At 52.5% G+C, this 24,983-nt stretch overlaps 1 protein-coding gene across 13 annotated transcripts in view; it reads right to left on the reverse strand.

The window, feature by feature from the left end:
- The window catches only part of Bin1 (bridging integrator 1), a 59,561-nt gene extending 36,087 nt beyond the window's left edge, over positions 1–23,474 (reverse strand). For 6 of the 13 annotated variants that reach the window (XM_075969054.1, XM_075969052.1, XM_075969046.1 and 3 more), the window contains exon 1: positions 23,201–23,422. In XM_075969054.1, the coding sequence (XP_075825169.1) occupies positions 23,201–23,284 (84 nt within the window). In that variant the 5' untranslated portion in view covers positions 23,285–23,422. Of the gene's footprint in view, positions 1–3,060; positions 3,161–23,200 lie in introns of those variants that run through there. The other 7 variants (XM_075969055.1, XM_075969053.1, XM_075969048.1 and 4 more) reach the window with 4 other exon arrangements.
- Positions 23,475–24,983: the final 1,509 nt, after the last annotated feature.

Raw genomic sequence — 24,983 nt, forward strand, 5'->3', positions numbered from 1 at the left:
ACCAGAACATTCTGATACACACCTCCCTTTGACGTCCCTGAGATAGGCTGTGCTGCCTGGAAAGGACACTTGGCCTACTCGGGGCCTCAGCGAGGCCCTTCCCACCCCCACTGACCCCCGTGGACCTTCACTGTCCCAGGAGCCCCAGTACACCCAGTCCGAATCCCTCATGTCAGTTTCTTGTCAAGCTGCACTCAAAAAAAGCACATCAACCATGGACTAAAATATCTCAACTATGAACAAATCTTTTCATTTCCTCTTTTTTTTTTTTTTTTTTTTTTTTTTTTTTTTTTTTTTTGGTTTTTCGAGACAGGGATTCTCCGTAGCTTTAGAGCCTGTCCTGGAACTAGCTCTTGTAAACCAGGCTGGCCTCGAACTCACAGAGATCCTCCTGCCTCTACCTCCTGAGTGCTGGGATTAAAGGCGTGCACCATCACACCTGGCTAAATCTTTCCTTCTTAAAAACTGGCTGTCTCCTGTATTGGTTATAGTAACAGCAAGCCGACTAGAATATTTTCTTTCTCAATCATCCCAGCAATATGATGCTCTACATCGCTGCTAAAGCCACACAAGTGACTCGGATGTGTGAGCGAGGGAGTGGGGCAGAAAAGACCAGACTCGTGGGGGGCGGTGGCAGCTCAGGCAGAGGAGAGACAAGGGACGAGTATATTATAGGGGAGCAGGATATCTACTGGCTCCAGGTCACTAGAGGTCACAGGATGGGAAGAGAGATAAGAAGGGGAGACCTGACCAACAACTTGGTAAACTTTCACCTCTGCAGTGGTTTAAGGGACAATGCAGCAACTAGGGTCCACACCTAGGATCAGGGAAGCAGCCCCTTCAGGTCCCACCTCACCCAAGTACCCCACTGCAGAGATCTGAGTCAATGAGACCTTGTGGCTACTGGGTGCATCAAGTTCAGGGCCAGCAAGCGATATGCAGTGGTGTATAGCTATGGATACAGACTAACACAAAATGATGGAACATCAAATTCTTCTTGTATCGTTCATATATATAATCCGACTGCACGGCTGCTTCGTGAGTGTAAACTCTGTAGGGACTCACAGGAGGAGAGAAGACAAAAGACCACTGCAGATTCCTATCTATACCACCCACACTGGGCACCGCATCCCACCCCGGCCACTGAGGGAGGCCTTCCTGACCAGTATTAGTGCCCAATCAGTTCCCTAACATGAATGTTGCTCAGCCACGCCATTCTGGGCCAGGAGCACAAGATACTCACTTTAGGTCTAACAGTGCTCTCACCAAGAGACATATGTTTACACACACACACACCACATACACACACATGCCACACACACACACACACACACACACAGAGCCCATTCATCCCTGTCATTGGCGTCTCCTGTGCTGAGCTCACAGACACAGGGCAGTGGTCCTCAGTATCTACAGCAACCTGAACCAGAAGAGGAGAAACACATGAGATTAAGCTGAGCCGTGAAGGATGAGAAGGGAGGAGTGACAGTGGCCTCAGTGGCACCCGGATATCCAGAGTTCTATACCCAACAGGAGAAGTAGGAGACTAGAGCAGAGAAGAAGGTTCCAGAAGCATCAGACAGACATGTGAGAGGCTGGGGAAATGGCTCAGTGGCTAAACCACTGGCCCTGCAAGTCCTAAGGACCTGACTTACACCATGTCTGGATGCTAAACTAGCCCAGGAACTTCCAAAAACCTTCCAGTTTCCACCTCTGCTCTAGCCATAGCATGCTGGTATTGCAGGCACGGGCTGTGTGCATGGTTTCCAGTGATCTGAGCTCAGGTCACCACCACACTCGGGTTAGCAAGCGCTTAGCCGCTTCACCTTGGCTGCACCTCCCAGCCCCCTCTTTCCTCTCTGTAATGAGCTGTCTATCTCTACCACTACCTAGGGGTTCCTGGTTCAACTCCTTATTGTAGGACAGACACACCTGGGAATCCTGTTAGGTGTCACCTAGATTCTAATTCACACCTATAAGGAAAGGAGGCCCCAGACCTTGGTATCACCGACAGGAGCACACACTCATAAAGAACAAAGAGGAGCCTTTCAAGTGGAACAAAGGCTAAGGCTCGCACTGGCCACACCTCCGTGTGTATATGCTTGCCAGGAGGTCACTCAGCAGGCCCAGAGCCAGCAGTCCAGGAAGCCTTATCAATGCCACTCAATGTCACCTCCTATCAGAGCTTCCTTTCCTCACATCCTCAGCTCTTGGCCAGATGTGAGCAGAGCTGGAGTATCTGTCAGCGGCTGCCTGCACACCTCAGCAGATGGCTTCAGACCTCCTTCCGCAACCCCCAGCTGCGGAGCCCCATGCAGCGGACAAATGAGACAGCCATTCCCCTAGGAAGGCTGAGATGAGGTGTCGGGCATAGGTCAGTGCCTGTTGGAGCCACCTGTGCCTCCAGGAAGGGAGGAAGTCCTCCCTAAGCCCCCCAACGTCCAATGCGGCCTTCCTCGTGACCTACCATAAGTACAGAGGTTCTGGGCTCAACCATGCCCGAGTATATAAGGCATTCTGCCAAACTCTCCAACACACACACACACACACACACACACACACACACACATACACACACACACGCAAGAACCCCTACAAAAGTGCTATGGCCCCATGCCAATGCATGACCACCATCCCAGAGGGAGGAGGGCTAAGCCCCCAGGGCAGGCTTCTTTGAACTCGGGTCAGATCATTTCCGATATCCCACACTGGGAAGCCTGGTGAGTGGAGGTAGAGCACACACACACACACACACACACACACACACACACACACACGTTCACAGAATAGGTAGGAATAAGCACATTCCAGAACCCAGGGCCAAATCCAGAAGCCCAGAAGGAAAAATGAAGGGAAGCTGGAAAGCCCAGGCCAGGCAGAAAAACTGAAGTTCTCTGCGGTTCCACCCGCTATGGGAAGCAGACACTGGACCCCACCCACTACTCACCCGGTTTTGCCAGCACCCTAACACACAGGCACAAGAGCATGCACTCATTCACCTCCCCTCCCAGGACCCACTACTCCAGTGCCAAGACCCTCAAAAAGCCACCAGGCCTTCACCTTCCTCATCATCTCCTCCGGGCGCATCTGAGCTGTAGCCGCGGCAAGAAAGTGGCTCCGAGTGAAGCTTCACCCCGTGAGGAGGGCGTCTCCCCATCCTCCCCACTGAACTTCTTCTTCCCAGCGCAGGCTGTGGTTGGGGACCGCAGAGACAGGATGCACAGTCTAACGCCCTCGCCCTCACAAACTCACACTGGGGCTGACAGGAAGGCAGCAAAGGCCCTGTGAGAAACCAGACAGGTTTCCCCTGTAGAGGCAAAAATGAGGAAGGGACCCCAGAATCAGGTCAAAGGTCTCTCCATCCCTGAGTTTTAGACTGATTCCCTGATACTCTGGGGTATTCTCCTGTGGGTCCTTCCTCACCTCTACACCTTGAGCATCACACACACCTGCACATGTGTGCGTGCACACACATACACGCGCGTACACACAGGCACACTCGCACACACAGAAGACAGCTGGGATCAGTCAAGCTAAGAGCTTTGGTTCAGAACACAGGGGCTGCCTTCCCCTGTGTTCCTCTGCCCCGTACTCAAAAAGGCTGATCGGAAGAGAGGGTCGAAGCCCATGCTCCACACCAGCCTTCCATAGCTCTCTCTCATTCTCATTTTGAAAGAATAGACCTAAAACCCGACGGTGGTGGCACACACTTTTAATCCCAGCACTGGAGAGGCAGAAGCAGGTGATTCTCTGTGAGTTTGAGGCCAGCTTGGTCTACAGAGTGAGTTTCAGAACAGGTTCCAAAGCTAGAGAGAAACCATGTCTTGGAAAACAAAACAAAGAAAAAGAAAGGAAGGAGGGAAGGAAGGAAGGAAGGAAGGAAGGAAGGAAGGAAGGAAGGAAGGAAGGAAGGAAGGAAGGAAGGAAGGCCTTGCAGAAAGCTGAACAGACACCAACCACTCCTGCACTTCCCTCCATACTCACCAGGCAATCCTTCCTTCCCACTTGCCACATGGGCCCTTTGGTGTTTCTGTTTGTTTGTTTTCCCCCTTTGAGACAGGGTCTCAGGTAGCCCAGGTTGGCCTCAAACTCACTACACAGCCAAGAATAACTCTGAACTTGTGATCCTCGTACCTCTACCTCCCAAGCACTAGGAATACAGGTGTGTCCACTACATCCAATTTTATGGGATCAAACACATGCATGAGGACCCAAGGTCAGATCCATAGCAGCCACATATAAAATGCAAGGTGTAATAGGGCATGTCTATGATCCCAGCACTGGGGAGGCAGAGACAGATGGATTCCTGGGGTTTGGGGCCAGCTACAGAGCCGGAGTAGCAGAATCTGTGACCCCCAGGTTCAAGGAGTGAGCCTGGCTTACAAAATAAGGTGGAAAGCAACTGAGGGAAATAATAATGTTGGCCTACACACACACTCACACACACACACATAAACACAAACACACACACACAACTCTGGTGATCAAAGTGAGGTGTTTTATCGCTGTAATAAAATGCTATAATCAAAAGCAACTTAGGGTGGGAAGACTTTAATTCGATTACAGTTCGATATCATGGTCTATAACTGAAAAAAAAGTCTGGACAGGAACTCAAAGCAGGAACTGAAGCAAAAGCCATTGAGGGATGCTGCTTATGGGCTTGTTCCTCATGGCTTGCTCAGCCTGCTTTCTTAAAGCATCTGGAACTACTTACTGCTCAGGGGTGGCACACAGTGAGCTGGGACCTCCCACACCAATCATCAATTTTAAAAAATTGCCCCACAGGCTTGCCAACAAGCCAATCTGGTGGGAACATTTCCTCATTTGAGATTCCCTCTTTCCAAATGTCTACAGCCATGTCAAGTTGATGCAAAATTAGTCAGCACAGGAGGCCTGTGGACAAGCTACGTAACTATCAGCCAAGAGCGTGATGAAGGAAAGGAACGCCAGGATCCATCTAATCCTGCTGAGTTAGCTTCAGGTGCCCCCCATGTAGCCCCGCCCCGAGTTCCATGCACAGGGAAGCCTGAGGTGCACTAGTTCCCACGGCCTGGCCCACCCCCTCCTCCACCCTCGTCATGTGCCCTGGCTTTCTGTGAAGAGCTTCCCTGCTCACCTCTGCAAGGCAGCGGGAAGGCTAGCGCCAGAAACCCATGCTGTCACTTTGTGTTCACTGTGTCAGATCTGTTCCCATCATTATTCTTTCACGCTCAAATGTCCCAAATGTGGCTAGGGGAACCTCCCGACATAGCCCCATTTATCTTCCGGCACTTCTGTCTAGTACAGCAAAATGCTCCAGGCCCTGCCTGTCCTGCCCTGTCTCTACCCCAGAATCAGTGCTTTCTTCCCTGTGAGTTTATCACTGCTACTGGGAATCCTTGCTCCCTTGCGCCTCAAATGTCTGAGTATTGCCCTCTATGGTAGTTAGTATTGTCGACTTGACAGGATATAGAACAGCCTAGGAGATGAACCTCTGGATGTGTCTGTGAGTTTCTAGACTGGGTGGGAACACCCAGTGGGCAGCCCCATCCCACAGGCTGAAGGGCCGAACTTAAGAGAAAAGGAGCTGAGCCCCAGCTCTGGTCTCTCCTTGCTTCCTGATTTTGGAAGCCATGTGACCAGCTGCCTCGTGCTCCTGCCGTAAGGGACTGTGTCTCCTCAAACTGTAAGCTGAAACAAACCCTTCCTTGTCAGGATTTGACCATAGCGATGACAGGAGTAACTAAAGCACCCTCCCTTCAGGCCAGGGTAGACCAGATGGCTTGGTGGAAAGAGCCTCTTACAGTACTTACCTGAGGACCAGAGTCTGATCCTCAGACCCTATGGTAGGAGAGAAGAGCCTCCCCCACACACACACATACACACACACAAAAAAAAAATATGCATGCACGCACAATAATAATAGTAACAATAATTTTTAAGTAATAAAAAGGAAGCAAGCAACGACACCATTGGCCACATTGCTAAGCAGAACAGGCCAGATCTGTGGTCACAAGCCAGTGCTGCTCAGATCTGTCAATGTGGGAAAAGAGACAGAGCAGGGCCAGCAGCCACCCAGAGCCATCAGCACCTGCAGGCAGCTCTGGCCAGTGCTGAGTGTGATGGGCTCCCATAGAGATCACATTCCTCCAACAGGGGGCCCTGCCTCAAGGATGCTCAAGGCCTGGCCAGCCTCTCCTTGGTCTATGCTGCCATTTGAGACGCCTCCAACCACAGCTTCCACTCTTCCTTTCTGGAACGAGCAGGCCATGGCAGCCATTTTGTGAGAAAGGAAACCGAGGCACATCAAAGAGGGTGGCACAGGCCAGGACTACAGCCTCATTACCAGGTGGCCCCTGGATGTGGCTCTTGTCACACGCACAGGTCATTGCTCAAGGGGTAGCTTCTCATCTTACCAAGCTCAGGTGAGCTCTGCCAATCTCTCCTTGGACACCGAGTCCAGATGCTGAGGCCTAAGCACTTTGTGATGACTCATATTGGCTGTATGTGGCTGTGAAGGATTGATGAAGATAGGAAGATCTGCCTAGGATACAGGAAGCACCATTCCATAAGGGGGGATGTGGGTGGGGAGTGGGGTCCTGGGGTGACTAAAAAGGAGAAGGGGAGCGGAGCACCAGCGTTCATTTCTCTCTGCTTCTTGACTGCAGACACAATGCGGCCAGCTGTTTCACCGTATGATGTCATGCCTTTCCCACCATGATGGATACATCACCCCTTCCTTCCTGAAGCTGCTTTAACCAGGTATTTAACTAATGCACGCTCCATCTCTTCAGAGTGGCCCCAGGGAAAGCAACTGAGCCTGCTACAGACAGTTCAGGCCTGCAGAACCGATCAAAGCAGAGCTGTTGCTGTGTCTTACCCCCACCACAGGAAGGAGAACAACCAAAGAGAGCGAGGCCAGAGCTGGGGGTGGCCTCTCAGGAAGGCTGCGGGCTGCTGGACCAAGGCCCTACACCTGCCCCAGCTGTGGGACTAGCAAAGAGGAGCAGCCCAAGTTCCCACACAGGGGCTCAGTCTCCGAAAGCAAATCTAGGACGGAGAAGATCATGGCCAGGAACAACCCGGGGTGCTTCCGGCTGAGTGGCACTGGTGGGCTGGCCACTAGCTCTACCTTCTACCTTCCAGAGCGACCTAAGTATGTGGGACGCTGCCCCTGGGAAGAAGCCAGAGACAGAGTTCCATCCCAGCCCTGGAAGACCAGAACATTCCCCAGCCCTCAGACAGTCCCTCCCCCCAGAGCAGCACAATGCCAAGCACTCATACCCAGATATGAAATGACACAGCTGCGCATACACTCCCTCCCCAGCAGGGACCTCCGCCACGCTCTCCAGCTGCCTCTGAGCAGGTAGGAAGATGGCATGAGGCATGAAGACATCGAGGAGCCGGACCTCAAGAGACATGGGAAGAAGGACCCCAAATCAGAGTGAAGGAAAGCTGGAGGGACTGAAAGGGATGGAAACTCACAGGGTAGAGCCCACACCTCTGTACCCGGGGTAGAAGGGCTTCCCCCAACCACAGTTCGGGCTAGTACTCGGTGAGTATTAAGTTCTGGAATGGAACTCGGGTCCTCATGCCTGTATAGTAAACGCTGTACCAACTGAGCCATCTTCCCAGCCATCAAAACGGATTTTGATTGACTTCCATTCTCTCATGACTTCCATGCCACACGGGGACATTCTTCAAAAGGGTAGGGCAGGGGATCCATTTGGGCAAGACTGCAGTGGTCAGACAGGAAATGGTGACAATGATCAAATATGGTAGGATAAGATGTGGGGGGTCCAGGTTTGAGCAATTAGAGAAATGATACCATCCCCCAAGATGGGGTGATACGTGGAGCAGTGAGGTACCCAGAGATGGCAGGAAGTGGGTACATAAGGATCAGGGTCACAGAACCCAACCTTGGAGTCATGGCTGGTTCCATTCCCGTCCCCTCGTCTAGATACTAACCTAGGTAGGATTGTTTCTACCTACATCAGCCCACCTGGTCCCCACCCTGCCCAGCCCCTCCACATGTGCCCACACAAACCTCTGTGACTCTCTTGAGCTCACACTTAGCCTTCCTCAGGAAGAGACACCAGCTAAACCCACAGCTCATAGACCAAGCTCCCTCCAGCAGCTTGGTTGCAGTTCTTCAGGATTCCGCAAGAGCCCGAGCCCATTGCCCTGGTCCCTTGGTTAAAAGGTAAGGCGGGTTGGAGAAATAGCTCAGTTTGTAAAGTGGTGGTTGTCTTGCGAACATGATGACCTAAGTTCAAGCCCTAGGACACACACAAAAAGACAGGCATGGTGGAACACTTGTAATTCTAGCACTGCAGGGGCTAAGACAGAGGATCCCCGTCAGCCTGGTCTGTCAGACCAATGAGAGACTCACTCTCAAAACACAGGATAGAGAAGATGGGCCAGTGCTTAAAGAGTTAGTTATGTAAGCAAGCGGGCTGGAGTTCAGGGTCCCAGAACCCATGTGACTGTTGGGTGGGCACAGCAGCTCCCTGTAATTCCAGCCTTAGCATGCAGACATGGGGGATCCCCAGAGCAAGTTAGCAGGTGAGGTAGGTGAGCCCTGGGTTTGATTGAGATCCTGCCTCAGAAGAATAAGGTGGAGAGAGACAGACAACTCTGGCCTCTGTGCATATGCCACACACAATGATAAGACAGGACAAGGTCTTCAGAAACCCACAAAAGGGAAACTTGAAGTTGTATCTCTCTGGGGAACAGCCTTGCAGAACCAGGAACAGCCACTATGGGGAGCCCTTACTGGGCCTCAGTAGTCTGACCCCAGGGCCAGGCCAAGTCTGACAGCCAGGCACCTCCATGAAATGTGAATGCCACAGGGTGACCCCAGGGCCTGTCCTGTTGGGTGTGGCACTGTTCTGACAGGCATATGCCCCACCCCTAGCTGTATTTCTGTGCCCAGCTATACAGATATATCATCAGGGCCACCCCTCCTTGGCCCAACACACATTACTGGCGACTGTGGGGTTATTCTCAGCCCAGCATGGGGGTGGATCTGCCTCTAAAGCCCCACCTCCCACCCCCTCAGCACCTGCTGCCTGGGCTGGGAAGAACACACATGGGCCTAGTATACCAACTGGCTTAGCAGGCATGAAGCCCTGGGTTCCACTCCCAGCACTACCAAACAAAAATAAAAGCTCTGAGAAGAAATCATATAATTCCATAAAAACAGACTAATGTCTTATTCCTACCTCCTCTCCGAGCAACATCAAGAGTAAATCCCGAGGCTTGGGGAGATGGCTCAGTAGGTAAAGTGTTTGTCTTACAAACAAACATAAAGACCTGTCAACCGACCCTCTCCCCAAAAACTATATGGCATCATAGTACATGCCAGTAATCCCAGTATGGGGGAGGCAGAAGAGGGAGGTCTGTGGAGCTCACTAATCAGTCAGCTTAGCTGGATCAGAGGGCTCCAGGCCAGTGAGAAATTCTGTCTCAAAATCACAACACCTGAGGTTGACTTTTGACATACATGCACACACACGAGAAAACATACACACACGCACACATACGACAGAATAAACTATGGAACTCGTGTTTCACTTACAACTTTCCATAGTTCCTCCCTAGAAGGGAATAACCGCTGGCGTGGTGGTCATGTCGGTAGTCCCATCACTCAGGAGGCTCAGGTGGGAGGACTATGAGTTCGAGGCTAACCTGGGCTGCACAGCCAGACCCCTGCTGTTCCTGTGCAGGCAAAGAACACGGCTTAGAGAGCATGGCAGACAAAGAGGAAACTGAAGAGAGGTTGGAGAGGCCAGAGAAGCCATTGTCCTCCTACGTCCAGATGCACACGTCAAGGGAAGTTTGGGAGGGAGCGGCTCTGACAACTTGTGTGGTATTATCAAGGCCAACACAAACCTCCACACTCTGGGTCCTAATGACCACAGCAGAAGGGAGCGAAAAGGCTCAGAGAGGTTGAGTTCCGCCTGGCTTGCTGCCCAGCGTGAACAATACTCAACAGCCTTGCATGATTCCTGCCTGGCGCCGTGAGCTCCACTGGGCTCAACACGTAAGGGGACCACCAGCTCAGGGAGACAAAGTGAGAAGCAAGAAAGCAGCCAGACGATGGTCACTACACTGCAGCCTTGGGCATGTCACCCCAGTCCCTCTCCACTGGAGCAGACACGTCCATCTATGACTTCAGAACTCTAGTAGACCCGGCCAAGAGCTGGGTCCTACCATCTGTTACTAGTGGAAGGGCTGAGAGGTGAGCCCAGGGAGGCAGCACGGAGTCCCCAGCATCTGGCCCCAGGACCCAAAGCCAAGCCTCACGCACCCTCTTATCAGACTGCCCCACTCCCTAGCTGCCCCTGCACATAAGACTGCTGTCTAAACTCAACAACTGCCAATCCCAAGAATGAGCCCAAGCAGGGGACAGGAGAAAAGGGTGAAGCTGGGAGTGGATAGCATCCCCACAGATTCCACAGGCTGGAACTTAACCAAGAGCTGGCATGTCTGCGTGGCCTGAGGGCTGTCCCCTGCGAAAGCTGACTTACTTCCTCCTCCCCCACTGAGTCTCAGGCCCCGCCATCTGGATCCGGAGCCTGGATTGAGCATAAAGGCCAAGCACTCCAGCGGAGGCTAAAGAGCAGTCTCTCACACACACACTGGTCGAAGGTATACCATGCACGCTGTAAAAGGCTACAACCTGACCTTCAGTGCCCTGGACTAACAAACGGTGACAGCTCAGCTCTGCCGTGGAGAATGGTGTCCGGCTCCACAAGCATTGTTCTCAATGTCAAAGGGATAGGAAGCAGGGTCTGCCCTTCAGCTGAGGACAAGAGTCAGCCTTCACTGCTGAAATTGGCCCTTAAGCCTCCTGGCGGTCACTAATGACTCACGGTGTCCCCGATCTTTTCCTTCGTGGAACTGGTGGGTATACCTTGACCCAGCTGTTACCACCATCTGGGGATTGGGTCAGCTTTATTCATATCCAGTCCTGAACCTCTGAGGACCTTTAGGCATAAGAATACCTAGGGCTTAGTCCCTCTGGCCTGCTTCTGAAGTGAACGGAAGATCCAGGATTGTGGAGAAATCCCTGACACAGTGAAGGGTCCACTCACTTCCTCCCAGTTCCCTCCCCACCCACCAAACACACACCAGGGGCTCAGTAACAAAGGCAGCTCACAAAGGTGTTCATCTGGAAACAGAGGAGCTCTGGCATTTGCTCTAGGGTAGACACCTCCCTTCACCCACCCTCTCACTCCCTGGATTCAAGAGGAGGTGAAGACAGGACTGAGGAGATGGCTCAGCAGGAGACAGTGTAAGGACCTGGGTTCAAATCCCTAACTCCAGCACTGAGTGGGTAGCAGGGGGAGAAACAGGAGGAATGAATGCTTGGACTTGTGACTGCTGGCCCAGCTCAAGTTCAAAGACCTTACCTCAAGGGAATAAAGCTGAGAGTGGTATATAAGGACACCCATGTCCTCCCTCTGAGCCCCATGTATACCCTCACCCCCCCCCCACACACACACAGAGTGGGCAAAACCAACCTGGGTTCAGAATGAGGTCCAGGACCAAGGGAATCCCAGGACTTCCCTGAGCAGACAAAGGGAGGAAGAAGGAATCTGCTCCGTGCTCCTGTCTGACTCCTCCGCCTACAGCCCCAACCTGGAGCCACACACAGCACCGCAGTTCAGTTTCTAGAAACCTGACATAAGCACAGAGGAAATGCAAAGGCCACAGTGGAGCAGATTAGTCCTGTCAGGAGAAGGGGGGCACTGCGGGGTGGGGGAACAGGTACACACACACACACACACACACACACACACACACCCCTAGAAGGAAAGCGGGCTCCGAAGGCAAGCACACCCTTGGCCAGAGGACAAACCCCCTCTCCTCTCTCAAAGTTCTCCAACCTATCCCTAAGATGCTACCACATTTTCTTCCTCCCTTTTATCCCATCCAGCTTCAACTCTCCTCTTCTCTACGGTCCCATCTAAGTCAGAGCCCCATCCACCCATCATAATGTCTGAACACTCAGTCAGTCCCAAGGAGTGTGCAGCATGGAGCAAGATAGCTCATGCCATCTTGAACTAAGAAATAGGGAAAACACAGCAGGCTAGAAGCATGGAAATGGGGTCCACTGAGGACCTCTGGGTATCAGGCCAGTGCCCAGGGCTCAGTGGTAGGGCCCCTGCTTGCCAGAGCTCAGGCATCTTGGCAGAAGTCCCAGGGAGAGGGTGAACTTAGAAAAAGGTCCAAAGAAAGAAGCTGCAGCTGTTGGAAGGGGGCTGAACCGGTCGAGGCTGTCCTGTCACCCTATCCCCCTTCCGGCCCTGAAGGCCCAGCAAAGCTCCTCCAACCACAGACAGCCATGGAAATCTCCACCTCCTCACCAGCCAACAACTACCCCATCCTCCTCCACCCAACAGATTCCAGGATCATCATCTCTAACCCTGCAGCCTCACCTACAGCCAAGCATGCCCACAGCTGGCAGGACCCAAGAGTGAGGGACAGTCCCTTCTAGGCAGTAGCTAAAGAGGGTGAGTGGGCCCCGATATTCCAGCTCACCAGATCTGCTGGTGTCGCCCCATCTTCATACATCCCTGCCATTCCCCATCCCCTCCTCAGGCCCCGAAGAAGACATAAGCAGGACCAAACATCAAAAGCCAATACAGGAAACTTTTCACTTCACTAGCCCCACCTGGCCCAGGCCCTTAGGCCTCTCAGAAATAGTTGATTTCTACTCTGGCCAAAGTTACTGCCCCTGGAAATATATAGCGCACTTCCTCGTCCCAACTGGCCTGAAATCCCCATGCCTGGAGCCAGTAAGACACCAAAACAGTGAATGTTTGGTTGAGTAAAAGTTGGAGAGACGGAACGGTTCCGACTACACCTGAGGAAGAAAACTTAAGGGCTTGACCCAGGAGGCCAGGAATACAGGTCAGTGGGTGAGGTGTTATGCCCCAAAACTCACATAGAAGAGCCAAGATATTGGTAGCACACACTCACAATCCCAGTTCTGGGAGGTGGAGGCTGGCAGATCCCTGGGGCTCAATAGCCAGGCAGCATGACTTACTGGGCAAGATCCAAACCATGAGAGACCCTATCTCAAAAGACCAAGGGGAGAGAGAACCAGGAAGATGGGTCAGTGGTTAAGGGCAATAGTCAATTGAGCCTGCCGACTAACACCCTGGGACGAATACAAAAAGTCTCACGTAGTGGTGCGTATTGTAATCCCAGCACACCGACAGAGAGAGAGAGAGAGAGAGAGAGAGAGAGAGAGAGAGAGAGAGAGAGAGAGAGAGAGAGAGAGAGAGAGAGACAGATGGACAGAATGGTCTGGAAGTGCATGAACTATGCAGGGCAGCAGCAGACACAAGAGGCGATCCTCAACAAAGTGGAAGGTGGGAACCAACTCCCTAAAACTGTCTTCACACCTCCACACATGTTTCCTGACACAAATCTACACTCACACACACATTCGAGATTAATTCATTGACTTAAAAGTTGATTTTAAAAATAATGAGATGGACAGAGCGCTGAGGATCGACACACACACACACACACACACACACACACACACACACGTGCAAGAAGCAGGAGTCAGACCCAGTCCTGAGGCAAAACCACAGTTACTTCCCCCACCCGGCCTCCATTTAGCTTTTCTCGGCCTCAGGTCTTATCCTCCCAATTGCATTAACTCTCCATCTCAAACAGGCCTTGAAAATTCTACTTTCACGACTGCCAGAAACATGTCCCCACAGCCTCGTCTGTCACCTTGCCCTGGACCTCAGCTCAGGTCTACCTCTCCTGGAAAGCCTTCCCTGGATCATCCAGGCCTGTGGGGGCACTATGTGAGAAGCAGGCAGTTCCATGAGGACAGCAGGAATCTCCCTTTCTGACCTATTCTGGTCAGGTGCTCGGTGAGAGAAATAACCTCAGCCCAAGAGAGCCGCAGTCTCCCCAGAGTCTAATTCAGGTCAGACATGCTGCATATAAAATGAGGAGCCCGCAGGGGTGGCCCTGACGTGGTGCCAGGGTGGCTCCAGAAGGAGTGGAGCCTGCGGTGGTATAGAAGGTCTAGGATTTGCAGCAGCTCTGACAGGGGAAAATCCCTCCCTAGCCAGTCTGTAGTAGCTGCTGTCTGTGGCCACCCACTCACTCCCATGATGACCTGAGGCTCCGCTTAGTGCAGGGCCCTTCCTGCAGTGGAAAGACAACGCCGCCAGGCACCCTTCCAAAGGACACCAGAGGCACAAATGCCCTTTCCCGGGGCTACCCAGAGATAGTCTGGGGCTCCCCCTCAAGTCCCATGATATGTACCCAATCCTCTATTGTGGCACTTGGGGCAGGGAAAGGGACAAAGGTGCAGAGCCTGGAAGAAGAAGAAAAAAGTCTAAGGACCATGTCTAAGGGTGGAGGCTCACCAGCTGTTGCAAGCCACACTGCCCCACCCCTTGGTCCACACGACCCGGTACCTCTGTCACTTGTAAGTTTGCTCATATAGAGCACTGCTCTGCTGAAAGCCAAGGGCCTATTTGTCATCTGACCTAAAAACAGGCAGCCCCCACCCCAACACACACACACACACACACACACACACACACACACACACACACACACACTCCTGAACAGCCACAGGAACGATTTCGCCAGGCAGCAAATCTGCAGCCACTGGAGATTTCAGTGAGTTTTACTCCACCGCATGCCTGAGCTATTTACTCATCCATCTTACCATGCAGAAAGGGAGGCCTAGATTACCCCAACGCGGTAGAGTAGGGTGGGACCAGCAACCTCCAGTCTAACCCTAGCCCCGTCCTGCAGCAAGCATCCCTGGTCTCCACCATGAAGCACAGTCAGCCTCCAGGCCTGTCGGTCGTCAGCCCTGTCTCCTGAGGTCAGAAGTCATGCGTCCTTCTGCAGTAAGGACACTGGTCTTCCCACTGTACAGTCACAGATTCAACAAACCGAATAGCAAAAACATTTCAAAGGACAGAATGGTGTCTGAACACACAGAGATGGTTTGTTGTTTGCTTGTTTGTTTGATTTTTTTTGCTGTTGTGTCCTGAGCAATATGTGATACAGCATATGCTCACACAGACTTGGGCATTATAAACCATCTAGAGACAGCTAGCAGTGTGTAGGAATGTGTGCATAGCTTCCATGCAAATACTACATTAATTTACATGGCAGGCGTGACTTCTAAAGGATATGGACATCTGCAAGGTGGGTATCCTGAAATTAATTTTCTAAGGAGGTTTAGAGGTGATTTCAAGCTTAGAATACCTGCTGTGTGCTGCGCTGGAGGCCTGGACACCACGAAGAGGAGGTAGTGCCCTGCCATTGAGAACAGAGACATGGGGCTGCTCTCCAGGCTGCACACTGAGAAAAGATTTCAACAGCATAGCTATTTCCTCCTGGGAACTTTCCAAACACCTAGTATCCCTGTCATTTTATAAAAGAGATGTCGTAGCAATGATGGGAACTAAAGTATACAGTATATAATTTAGAATAGAAATTGCTTCTGCCCTGGGCAGTGGTGGTGCACACCTTTCATCCCAGCACTTGGAAGGCAGAGGCAGGCAGATCTCTGTGAGTTCGAGGCCGGCCTGGTCTACAGAGCTAGTCCCAGGACAGCTAGGGCTGTTACACAGAGAAACACTGTCTCGAAAAACAAAACAAGAACAAAAATGAACAACAGCAAAAAAAAAAGAAAGAAGGAAGGAAGGAAAGAAGGAAGGAAGGAAGGAAGGAAGGAAGGAAGGAAGGAAGGAAGGAAGGAAGGGACAGAGGGAGGGGGGAGGGGCAAGGGAGGGAGGGAGAGAGAAAGAAAGAGAGAAAGAAAGAAAGAAAGGAAGGAAGGAAGGAAGGAAGGAAGGAAGTTAGGAAGGAAGGAAGGAAAGAAAGAAAGAAAGGAAGGAAGGAAGGAAGGAAGGAAGGAAGGAAGGAAGGAAGGAAGGAAGAAAGAAAGAAAGAAAAGGTGTTTCTGAACCAAGGAATGACCCCGTGGGTAAACGCAAACACAAGGACCAGAGTTTGGATCCCAAGCTCCCATGTAAAACCCAGGCACAGTAGTGGGCACCTGTAACTCCAGCACTGCTGGAGGCAAATCCAGGGGCCTCACTGACAGCAAGATCCAGGCTCAATGAGACATCTTGTCCCCAAAAACAAGGTTCTCTGGCCTCCGAGTGGACACACACACACGTACATGCACACGAACATGCTCACACTTGGTCTACTCTGTCCTCAACTGTGAGACTTAACTGTCATCTCAGTCTTTCTCTGGAAACTTAGTCCTTCCATCACCTAGACTACCACACACAGCATAAACCTCCACTTCAAGTGGGATTGAAGATACATCCTATATAAGAATCAAGCATCTCAGGGGCCAGCGTCCACTTCACCGGGATGCGTCTTCCCACCTTCTGACTGCAGGAGAAGTAGGAACCCGTAAGTCTGGCTGGCCCGGATGAGTCTGAAGTGTCAACCACTGGACCAAGCTTCAGTTTCTTTCTTCTTAAAATAAATGTTACTATATATTTGTTTATCTATTCATGTGTATACACATGCACATGTATACATATGTACCACAGCATACATGTGGACGTTCCCTCTCTTCTTCCTCCACACGGGATCCTCAGGGATCGGGGACAGAGCTCTGGCAGTCAGGCTGGTGACAAGTGCCTTTTTATTTCCCAAGCCACCTTGCCAGCCTCTTAGTTTCTTCACTGGATGAGACTCACAAGACTGCAGCAATGATAACAAAGCACAGGTATGCTGTAACCCACAGCTCTTACTATTAACTTGATGGGTGATGAAGCCTCCCGTGGGCAGGAACAGCAGCCTTTCTCTTCTCCATTCCCCAACCCCTGTGCAGAATCCAGTCACCTTGTTAGGAGGTGGCAGCCTGTTACCGGGGGCTTTAGAGGCCTGGATGCCAGGCTTTCCTTCAAGGAACCCCTGCTATGGTATTAGAGCAGTGAGACATGAAATCAACCCTACTGGTGGTTCCTGGGCCTCACCTGGCCTAGCAGCGCCCATGCAGATTTCCACTTCAGCTTCCCAAGTGCCCAGGCAGTAGGTATCACTCCCGGCTTTCAGAGGAGAAGACTGAGGTCAGAGAGACTGTTGTGATTTGCCAGAGGATAGGAACATGATGTGGGTGTGGGGAGATGACTCAGCCCCAGGTCATGATGCCTGTGACCTTCTACTGCAACATCGCTTGTATGGGATCTTGGAAGTGTACCCCTCCGGACCAAGCCACCTTGGACACCTTTGGTAGCATCCATAGGTACCTCTCCCATGCTCCCCAAAGTGTACTCTGAACAGGCACCGTCACCCACCCGTTCCTGCATAAACACCCACTTCAGGCTACATATCTGCCCTGGCCTGCCCAGCTATGGTGTAAAATTTTTAGGATTAGCATGCTTTGCTTTTCTTTGCATTTTTTTTCCAGCCCCGGTGGAAGCATGTCCAAGAGGAAAATACAACATAGCAGACATCCAACAGGAAGTCCCTCACTACTAGGCACGGCCTCTTACCTGGAGACCAGATTCTTCCCCTAGCCTTCCCCCATCAAGGCAGACATCCATGTCTGTAGTTACACCCAGCTAAAACCTAGCCACAGGCAGAGGTCTCCATACAAGGAACACGCTCCTGCTTGTGGCCACTGTGTGGTGACCATGTCTCCAGCGAGGACACCAGCTCCACAGGATATGGCTTTGATCCCCACTTCCTCAATGTTCAGAACACGGTGCATGCTACTTCTTGTGTAGAAGAATAAGTATGAGAATTCATCACCACTCCACCAGTGTCAAGAAGCAGAAGACTAGAGAAGGGGGTCCAGACTATAGTTTATCTGTAGGAACTGAGTTAACTCGAAAATAGTCTGATTTAACTTAAGTCCAAGCCTTCTGTCTGTATGACTGCCCCTGTACATACCACTTACATGTGTGTGCACCGCACACATAAACAGGCACACAGTACATGTGCATCACACACACAGGTGGGGAGTTGTTATCCTAAGCTCTGACAGGCCAAGGGCTCAGCAGGGATTAGCTGTCTACCGAGGCCTGTATCAGACACTCCCAGGGATTGATTTGAGTAGTGGGCCTTGTAGGGAAAGACGGCTTCCCAGGAGATTCTGTGGTTATCAGTCTGCCTGCCTCGCAGGTACTTCATGAGCATGTGCTGTGTGGCAGGCATCTGTCGAATGCTTTCCACTCCTCACAACACGCCTGAAAAAGCAGCATCACTATCTCCAGTTTATCCAGTAAGCGGGCTGGGGGCTCCAGAAGGACCTGCCACCTGACTACAGTCCTGCAGCCGGTCAGGGGGACCCAGAGGCCCCACACACAACCCACGGTGGTGTGCAGGATAGAAGATGAACCTCGAGGGGAAAGAGCTATATGAGGCACATCCTTGGCTCACAGCAAGAGTCGGGGACTGGAGCATTCTCAACACTGTTCCAGCCTCACGGCTTGGAAAGAACTTACCCAAAGCCACCCAGTGCAGAAGCCAGAGAAGGAAGGTGACAAGGGAACCTCGGAGGATGATCTGTGAGGAAGTGGCAGAAACTGGTTCTGCCTCGGCTGCTGTGAGAATCCCTGGGGTACACTGATTTTTTTACCCCAGCACACACCACTTAATTAAATCTGGCCGGAGGCTTTCACTCAGCGACCCCTCTCCTCGAAGGAACTGAAATTCTCTCCATCCTCACTGGCCCTCCATACCTGGCCCATACCTGTTCCCTAGGCATTCCAGCAGGCTCCCCCTTCTGTATTACCCACCAGTACAGTAGCATTGCCTGGCTTCCACCTGCCAGTCACTGTACAGCTGAGGCCACCAGGTCTGAGGGGGTTCAGGAAGATCCCAAGGACCTGCTCACTGCTCTCCCAGGTCTGAGGGGGTTCAGGAAGATCCCAAGGACCTGCTCACTGCTCTCCCATGTCTGAGGGGGTTCAGGAAGATCCCAAGGACCTGCTCACTGCTCTCCCAGGTCTGAGGGGGTTCAGGAAGATCCCAAGGACCTGCTCACTGATCTCCCGGGTCTGAGGGGGTTCAGGAAGATTCCAAGGACCTGCTCACTGCTCCCTCAGGTCTGAGGGGGTTCAGGAAGATCCCAAGGACCTGTTCACTGCTCTCCCACACCTTCCTGAGACCATTGCCTCCAGAGCATCCCCCGGGACTCTGTCCCCCAGCACCCAACACCCCATCCGGGATGCAGGCTCCTGCAGGGAAGATAAACCATTTACGTAAAGAATTTTCAGGAAATCTGATCTAGGCTGGAAGGTTCAGCAGAGCCTGTCCAAGCTCAAGGAGAGAGGCCCAATGCAGAGAGTTCTAGAAAGAGAGGAAAGGAGATGGGGCGTGGGAGGTGGGGACTGAGAATAAGCCTTCATCTCTCCAGGGCAGAGGGAAGCGCAGCAATAGAAAAAAAAAAGGGTTGTAGAGTATGCCTTGCATGGAAGGCAGCTGTTTAGGCTGAGACCTCAGACTGGGAAAAGCCTGTGTAAGTAAAATCAGTGGCCCAGATGGCCTCAGCTGCACGGGCTCTGTGATTCTAGCAGGCAGTCCGGTCTATGCAGCAAGAGTACATCCTGTTAAAGGGGACCTATGCACCTGCTCCTGCAGGTAGCCTAGCTACTCTTTAGGTCACTACCAGAAGCTTGACGTTCAAACCCAGCTCACACTATGGAAACTGGTGTGCCTACCACAACGGGAGACCTTGGCCACGCACAGTAACACAGTGCAGTCCACTGCCCTGAGTCAGGGTGGCCTAACAGCAACATGGCGCAGTCTACCACCACGTGTCCAGGTCCTATAAATAACCACGCTGCCCCTTTGCTGAGCATCTGTTCCACATGCCAGAGATGTGCGGTGCACTGACAACCCCAGACTTCCCATTCCCACTGGTGCTCCCCACCCTCTCGCCTGCACCCCTCTAAGCACGCTCAGGGACAGCCACAGCCATCAAGGAAACATTCCTGCCAAACCCTGTGCTCAACCACTGACCCAGTACCGGGAGAACAAGGCCCAGCCTCCCTCACACAGTCTTCCCTGAGGACTCCTAGGCCATGGGCTTGGGCAGGCAAGATTCCACCCCCCCCCAACCCCAGCTGTCCTTTTCCCCAACTACCCCATCCCCCAATGGGCCCAGCCCGCCAACCTCTAATCCTCTTGTCATCTGACCCAGCCTCCACCCTAAAATGGCTTTGCCCAGTCACCCTTCTGAGGCCCAAAAATGGACACAGTCATTTATAGAGGGTCAGCTAAGCCAAATGCAATGGGAAGATGACCTCATGAAGCCCATGGTTCTGGGCTCCAGGCACACACACTCACTACAGACACAGCAGCAGTGCAGGAGTAAGCACCATGGAGGCCTGAGCCATATGCTTCCTGCCTGAGGCAGCATGCCGGGACTCAGCCTAGGACAAGGCTCCAGGCATGTGTGCAGGCAGGAAAGTAGAAAGAATACAACCAGCTCGCTCCCAGGTCTGGGCCAGTCGGGGCTCCAAGACCAAGAACCCAAGGACCCACATTCTTTCATAAACATCCACTAAACACCTACCAGAGCCGGAGAGACACAAGAGGGTTACAAGTACAACTCTGTCCAGGTCAGTGAATCAAAGAACAGCAACCCAAGACCCGTTAGGGGCCACAGAGGAGAGCTGGTCCTGTGACCCCCTCACAGGAAGGACTCCATGACACTAGAGGGCACAGCGCACTGTCATTCTCTGAGTCTCCATAGCTGTTAGGGTTGAGAAGTTGGGAAAAAATTAATGTGAACCAATAGGGTCTTCCTTCTATGCTATTCTATAGACTGTAGGCTTTCTTTTTCTTTTTTCTGTGTGTATGCCCTTGCATGTAAAGGCCAGAGCTCAACAGCGGGTCTCTTCCTCAATTGCTCCACCTTCTTTTTTGAGAGAATCTCTCGCTGAACCTGGAGCTTGCTGATCTAAGCAACCTGACTGACTGGCAAGTCCCAGAGATCCTCCTGTCTCCACCTCCCCAGTACTGGGACTACAAACTCACAACACTCCTGCACCCAGTTATACACATGGGTTCTGGGGATCAAACTCAGATCCTCATGTTTGTTCAGCAAACACTTCTCCACTTGAGCTATCTCCCTTTCCACCTGCCATCCTTGCTCAAAAAACACCCTTCTGTGACAATAAAAAATAAAAATTACCCTGTGGCTAGTTTATTTGACCAAGAAAGGTAGGCCCAGTGTCAGGACTGCTTGTAAGATCCCATTAGCAGTGGGCATTGAATAGATTATGGGTAACCACGAGAAGATATCGGGGAGGTATCCAGTCAGTATACCCAAGCTGTGACAAATGCAGGTTCCAAGTGTCAGGATGATAAGTAGAAGAGGACAGTATCTAGGTAAGACACAGGGTTTCCTGAAGCAGAGTCTGTAAGGCCAAGGAGGGAGAGGATGGGAAACAGGCTACCGTCTCAGGATACCTGTCAGACTGTCTTGGCTTCCCCTGGGCAAATGGTCCCTCACTAATGCCCATGGGACACAGAGCAGCCGTGGCAAAAGGCAAGTGCAGACCCATGAAGCCCAGGCTCAGACAAGGCCAGCTGCTGGCTAGAGGTATGGTCCACAGCCAACCAGCTGCCAGCCAACTGCCCAAATCCTCTTTGCGGGCACTGAAAAGAGAGGTGGCAGCAATACAGGAAAGGGACAGAGCCTACACTTACAGCCCAAGGCTGCATCAAAGGGGCCTACTGCTAGAAAAAACTACATCTGGGCAGAGGTGCACACCTGCAGGCAAGAGGAGCAGGAGCTGCATGAAGTTGGTCTTCATGTAGTGGGGGCAGGGAACTTGTCTCAGCTTACACCCAGTGTTTCCATTCATTTCTTTTAGCAGTGGGAAATAGGCTCCAGGCACCTTAAATGAATTACTAGGTCATTGGGAGCCAGGGTGGCTGTATCTGTCTATTGCTCCAGCCACCAGCAGACTATGGGGGGTGGGGGGAGCTCTAATCTCTCTCTCTTCCTTTTCCTCCTGGATGGGGTAAGGCGCTCTAGCCAGATCTGGAGATTAGCAAGAGCTTCTCCATACTCAAATAGTTCACCCCCCTCCTTAGCTAGTAACCACAAGGATGAGGAGGAGGGCTCTAAGGAAGCTCCCCCCCCCAATCATATCACGTGTCTGCATCCTTGGGGAGCTCACAGCTCTCAGCTGCAAAAGTCATTGTTTATAAACAGCCCCAAGACTGGCAGAAGAAGGCAAGCCTGTCCCTGTCCCCACCAGGCCCTGGCCCAGCTAGAGCCATGGGGGGCTATCCCTAGCAGAAACACAGATTGTACAATCTCAGATTTCAGAGTCGGAATTGGCAGGGGAAGTGGCGTCAGCAGCTGGCGTGATCCAATTCAATAAGCCAGGGATGGCTAGGGGTAAAAGTCAGGCCAGCGAGGACCCCCGCCCCCATCCCCCGCATTTCCTGCACAGTCAGGGTGTCCCAGGAAGCCCTGATCCCATCCCCAGCAAAAAACCCATAGTACTCTCAGACAACAGGAATAGGGTTTCCTGGGGCGCCCTCCACACCCCTCTTCTGAGCCACCCGTTTAGCCTGGAGGTCCCACCATCACTCTCTCTCCAGCGGCTGAAACCGCCAAAGCCCTGCTGGGGCGAGGGGTGCAGAACCCTCTGCAATCCGGCGGGTCTGGGCGGGACCATCTAGGCCTCAGGCACCTCCTGGAAGGAGAAAAGCAATCCCTCCTTCAGGAACTAAGGTAGAGGGGCCGTAGGAAGGAGAGGGCAGTGGGCGCCCGCACAGGGCAGTGGGCGCCCGCACTAGCCAGCTGGGAAAGTATAGCCTTAAAGTCTGGGACGTGTACAGCCCTAGGGGCGGCGAGACAAGCTCCCTCCCCCCATGCAAGCCCCGCCTGGATTGTCCGCGTGGGTCTAGAGAGCTGGGGGTCACCTCCCAGCCTCCGACCCTTGGACTCCAGAGTAGGATGAGAGTGGACCCCGCGTCCGAGAAGCAAACCAGAGCGTGGGCCTCCACTCCTCTGCAGAGGAGTGCCGGTGTAAACCGGTGGGGGGAAGGGGGAGACCGGCTGGACAGCTGCGCCCTCCTCTGCCGGAGCCCGAGTGGGGAGAAGGGGACACCTTAACTGCAGGGAGACCAAGCCCGGGAACTCCTCGGCCACGACCATCCGGAAGTGACCAGCTCGATCCCAGGGGTAGGGGTGAGAGGTGTGGCAGGTTTACCGGTCGCTCACCTTCTCCTGCGCTCGGGTCAGCTTCTTCTGCACGTTGCTGGCGATCTTCCCCGCCGTCACCCCCTTGCTCCCCATCTCTGCCATCGCGGCGCCTGCCTCGCCCGTAGCGGGCGCGGATAATGGCGCGGGGAGGCGGTGCGCGCCGCACTCGCAGCCTCCAGCCCCGGCGCTCCACCAGCCTGGGCTCTGGCTCCACGCCGCGCACTAGAACAGCTCAGGGGACTGACGGAGACGGAGCGTGCGCGAGGAGAGCGAGTGAGCGACGCGGGGATCCAGAGAGGGAGGGACCCACGGGGGAAGGGAGGGGGCGGGGAGAAGGGACTAGCCGCGGGCGGGTCAGCGCCCCCAGCCCGCCCCCTCTAGACACGACACTGCCTTTTAAAGGGCCATTCTGGAATCCAGATTCCAACCCGCAGGAGGAGGGAGCCTCGAGGGCAGGCGCTGGGGGCTGCGAGACAGAGACTCCCCAGATGGACGTGCTGGCGACTTCGTCTGGGGGTGGGAACTACCTACGCTGTCCTTAGTTCAGCGCCACCGCGATCCTCCTCCCAAGCAGGTACCTCCTGCAACCCTAGAAAGGTAACCAGGTGAAGGAGCTGGGTGCTTTCTAAATTCAACGATAATGTGCGGGGATGGATGCCTGCGTGACCCTGGAATCCCTGAGTCTCCAGAGGCTGGGAAAATGCCCTTCCAGGGATTCCCCTCCCGCTGGAAGCCCGCCGTCCGCCCCCTCCTGCACCCTTTCTCTATACCTAGTTCAATGTCATCCAAGCACTTGGTTCTTTCCAGTCTGCCTTTAACTATCATTCTAACGAATCTTAACCGCATGTTTAATGTGCGCCTGGCATTGTGCTGAGTGATTTGGTAAGCATTATTTTACCATGTCACCAAACAGTGAGGGAAAGGCTCCAAATTATTACCATTTTACAAATGAAACACCAAGAGTGTAACTGCATCCTAGGCTTTGCCACCAATGCATGGGGGCAGGAAGAAGGGGTTGCCTAATGCTGTAATAGGGAAATGATTAAGGGTCATTCAGTATTCGTGAAGATAAGCTTATCCAATGACACGTAATACTTAGTCACTAGTGGGGGAGGGGCTTGCTACAACTTCTGGGAACACCAATATTCCAGGGATACTCAAGTCTTTTATGCAAAAAGACACCTGGGGAAGCAGAAACAGGCTGGCTGTTACCTGAGGCTTGCTGGTCAGCAAGCCTACTGTACTTGGGGAGTTAGGGGCCAATCAGAGACCTTGTGTCAAAAGGGCAGCTCAAGCTGTACTCTGGCCTCATGTGAACACCACACACACACACACACACACACACACACACACACACAGGATCATGCGCACAAATACACATGGCAGGGTGTTTCCATATAACTGATACCTATTCCCCCACATACTTTAAACCATTTCTTATGACTCAGAATGTCTAATATATGCAAATATTGTGTCGATAACTTATATTGTTTTGTTTAGGGAATAAGGACAAGGAAAAAGAATTCAGTATAGATATTCAGTGCAGATAAATTTTTTCCCTGAACATTATCAGTACTCAAATGAACTTGAGTGCCCCTGGGGCCTAGCTATGTCCAAAAAACATGGACAGGAGCCAGGGTATGAGACCTATGGAATGCTCACAGTAGACAGAGGAGCAAAGGTAGCTGAGACAAGGTCTCAGAGATGATGGAAGTCCCTAGAGGACTGGAAGCACTCATGTAGGCACGCCACCAAGTCCTTGTACAAATGGAGAAACTGAGGTCTAGAAACCAATGGTTCT

This window comes from Microtus pennsylvanicus, chromosome 4 (genome assembly GCF_037038515.1).
Source record: "Microtus pennsylvanicus isolate mMicPen1 chromosome 4, mMicPen1.hap1, whole genome shotgun sequence".
NCBI lineage: Eukaryota > Metazoa > Chordata > Mammalia > Rodentia > Cricetidae > Microtus > Microtus pennsylvanicus.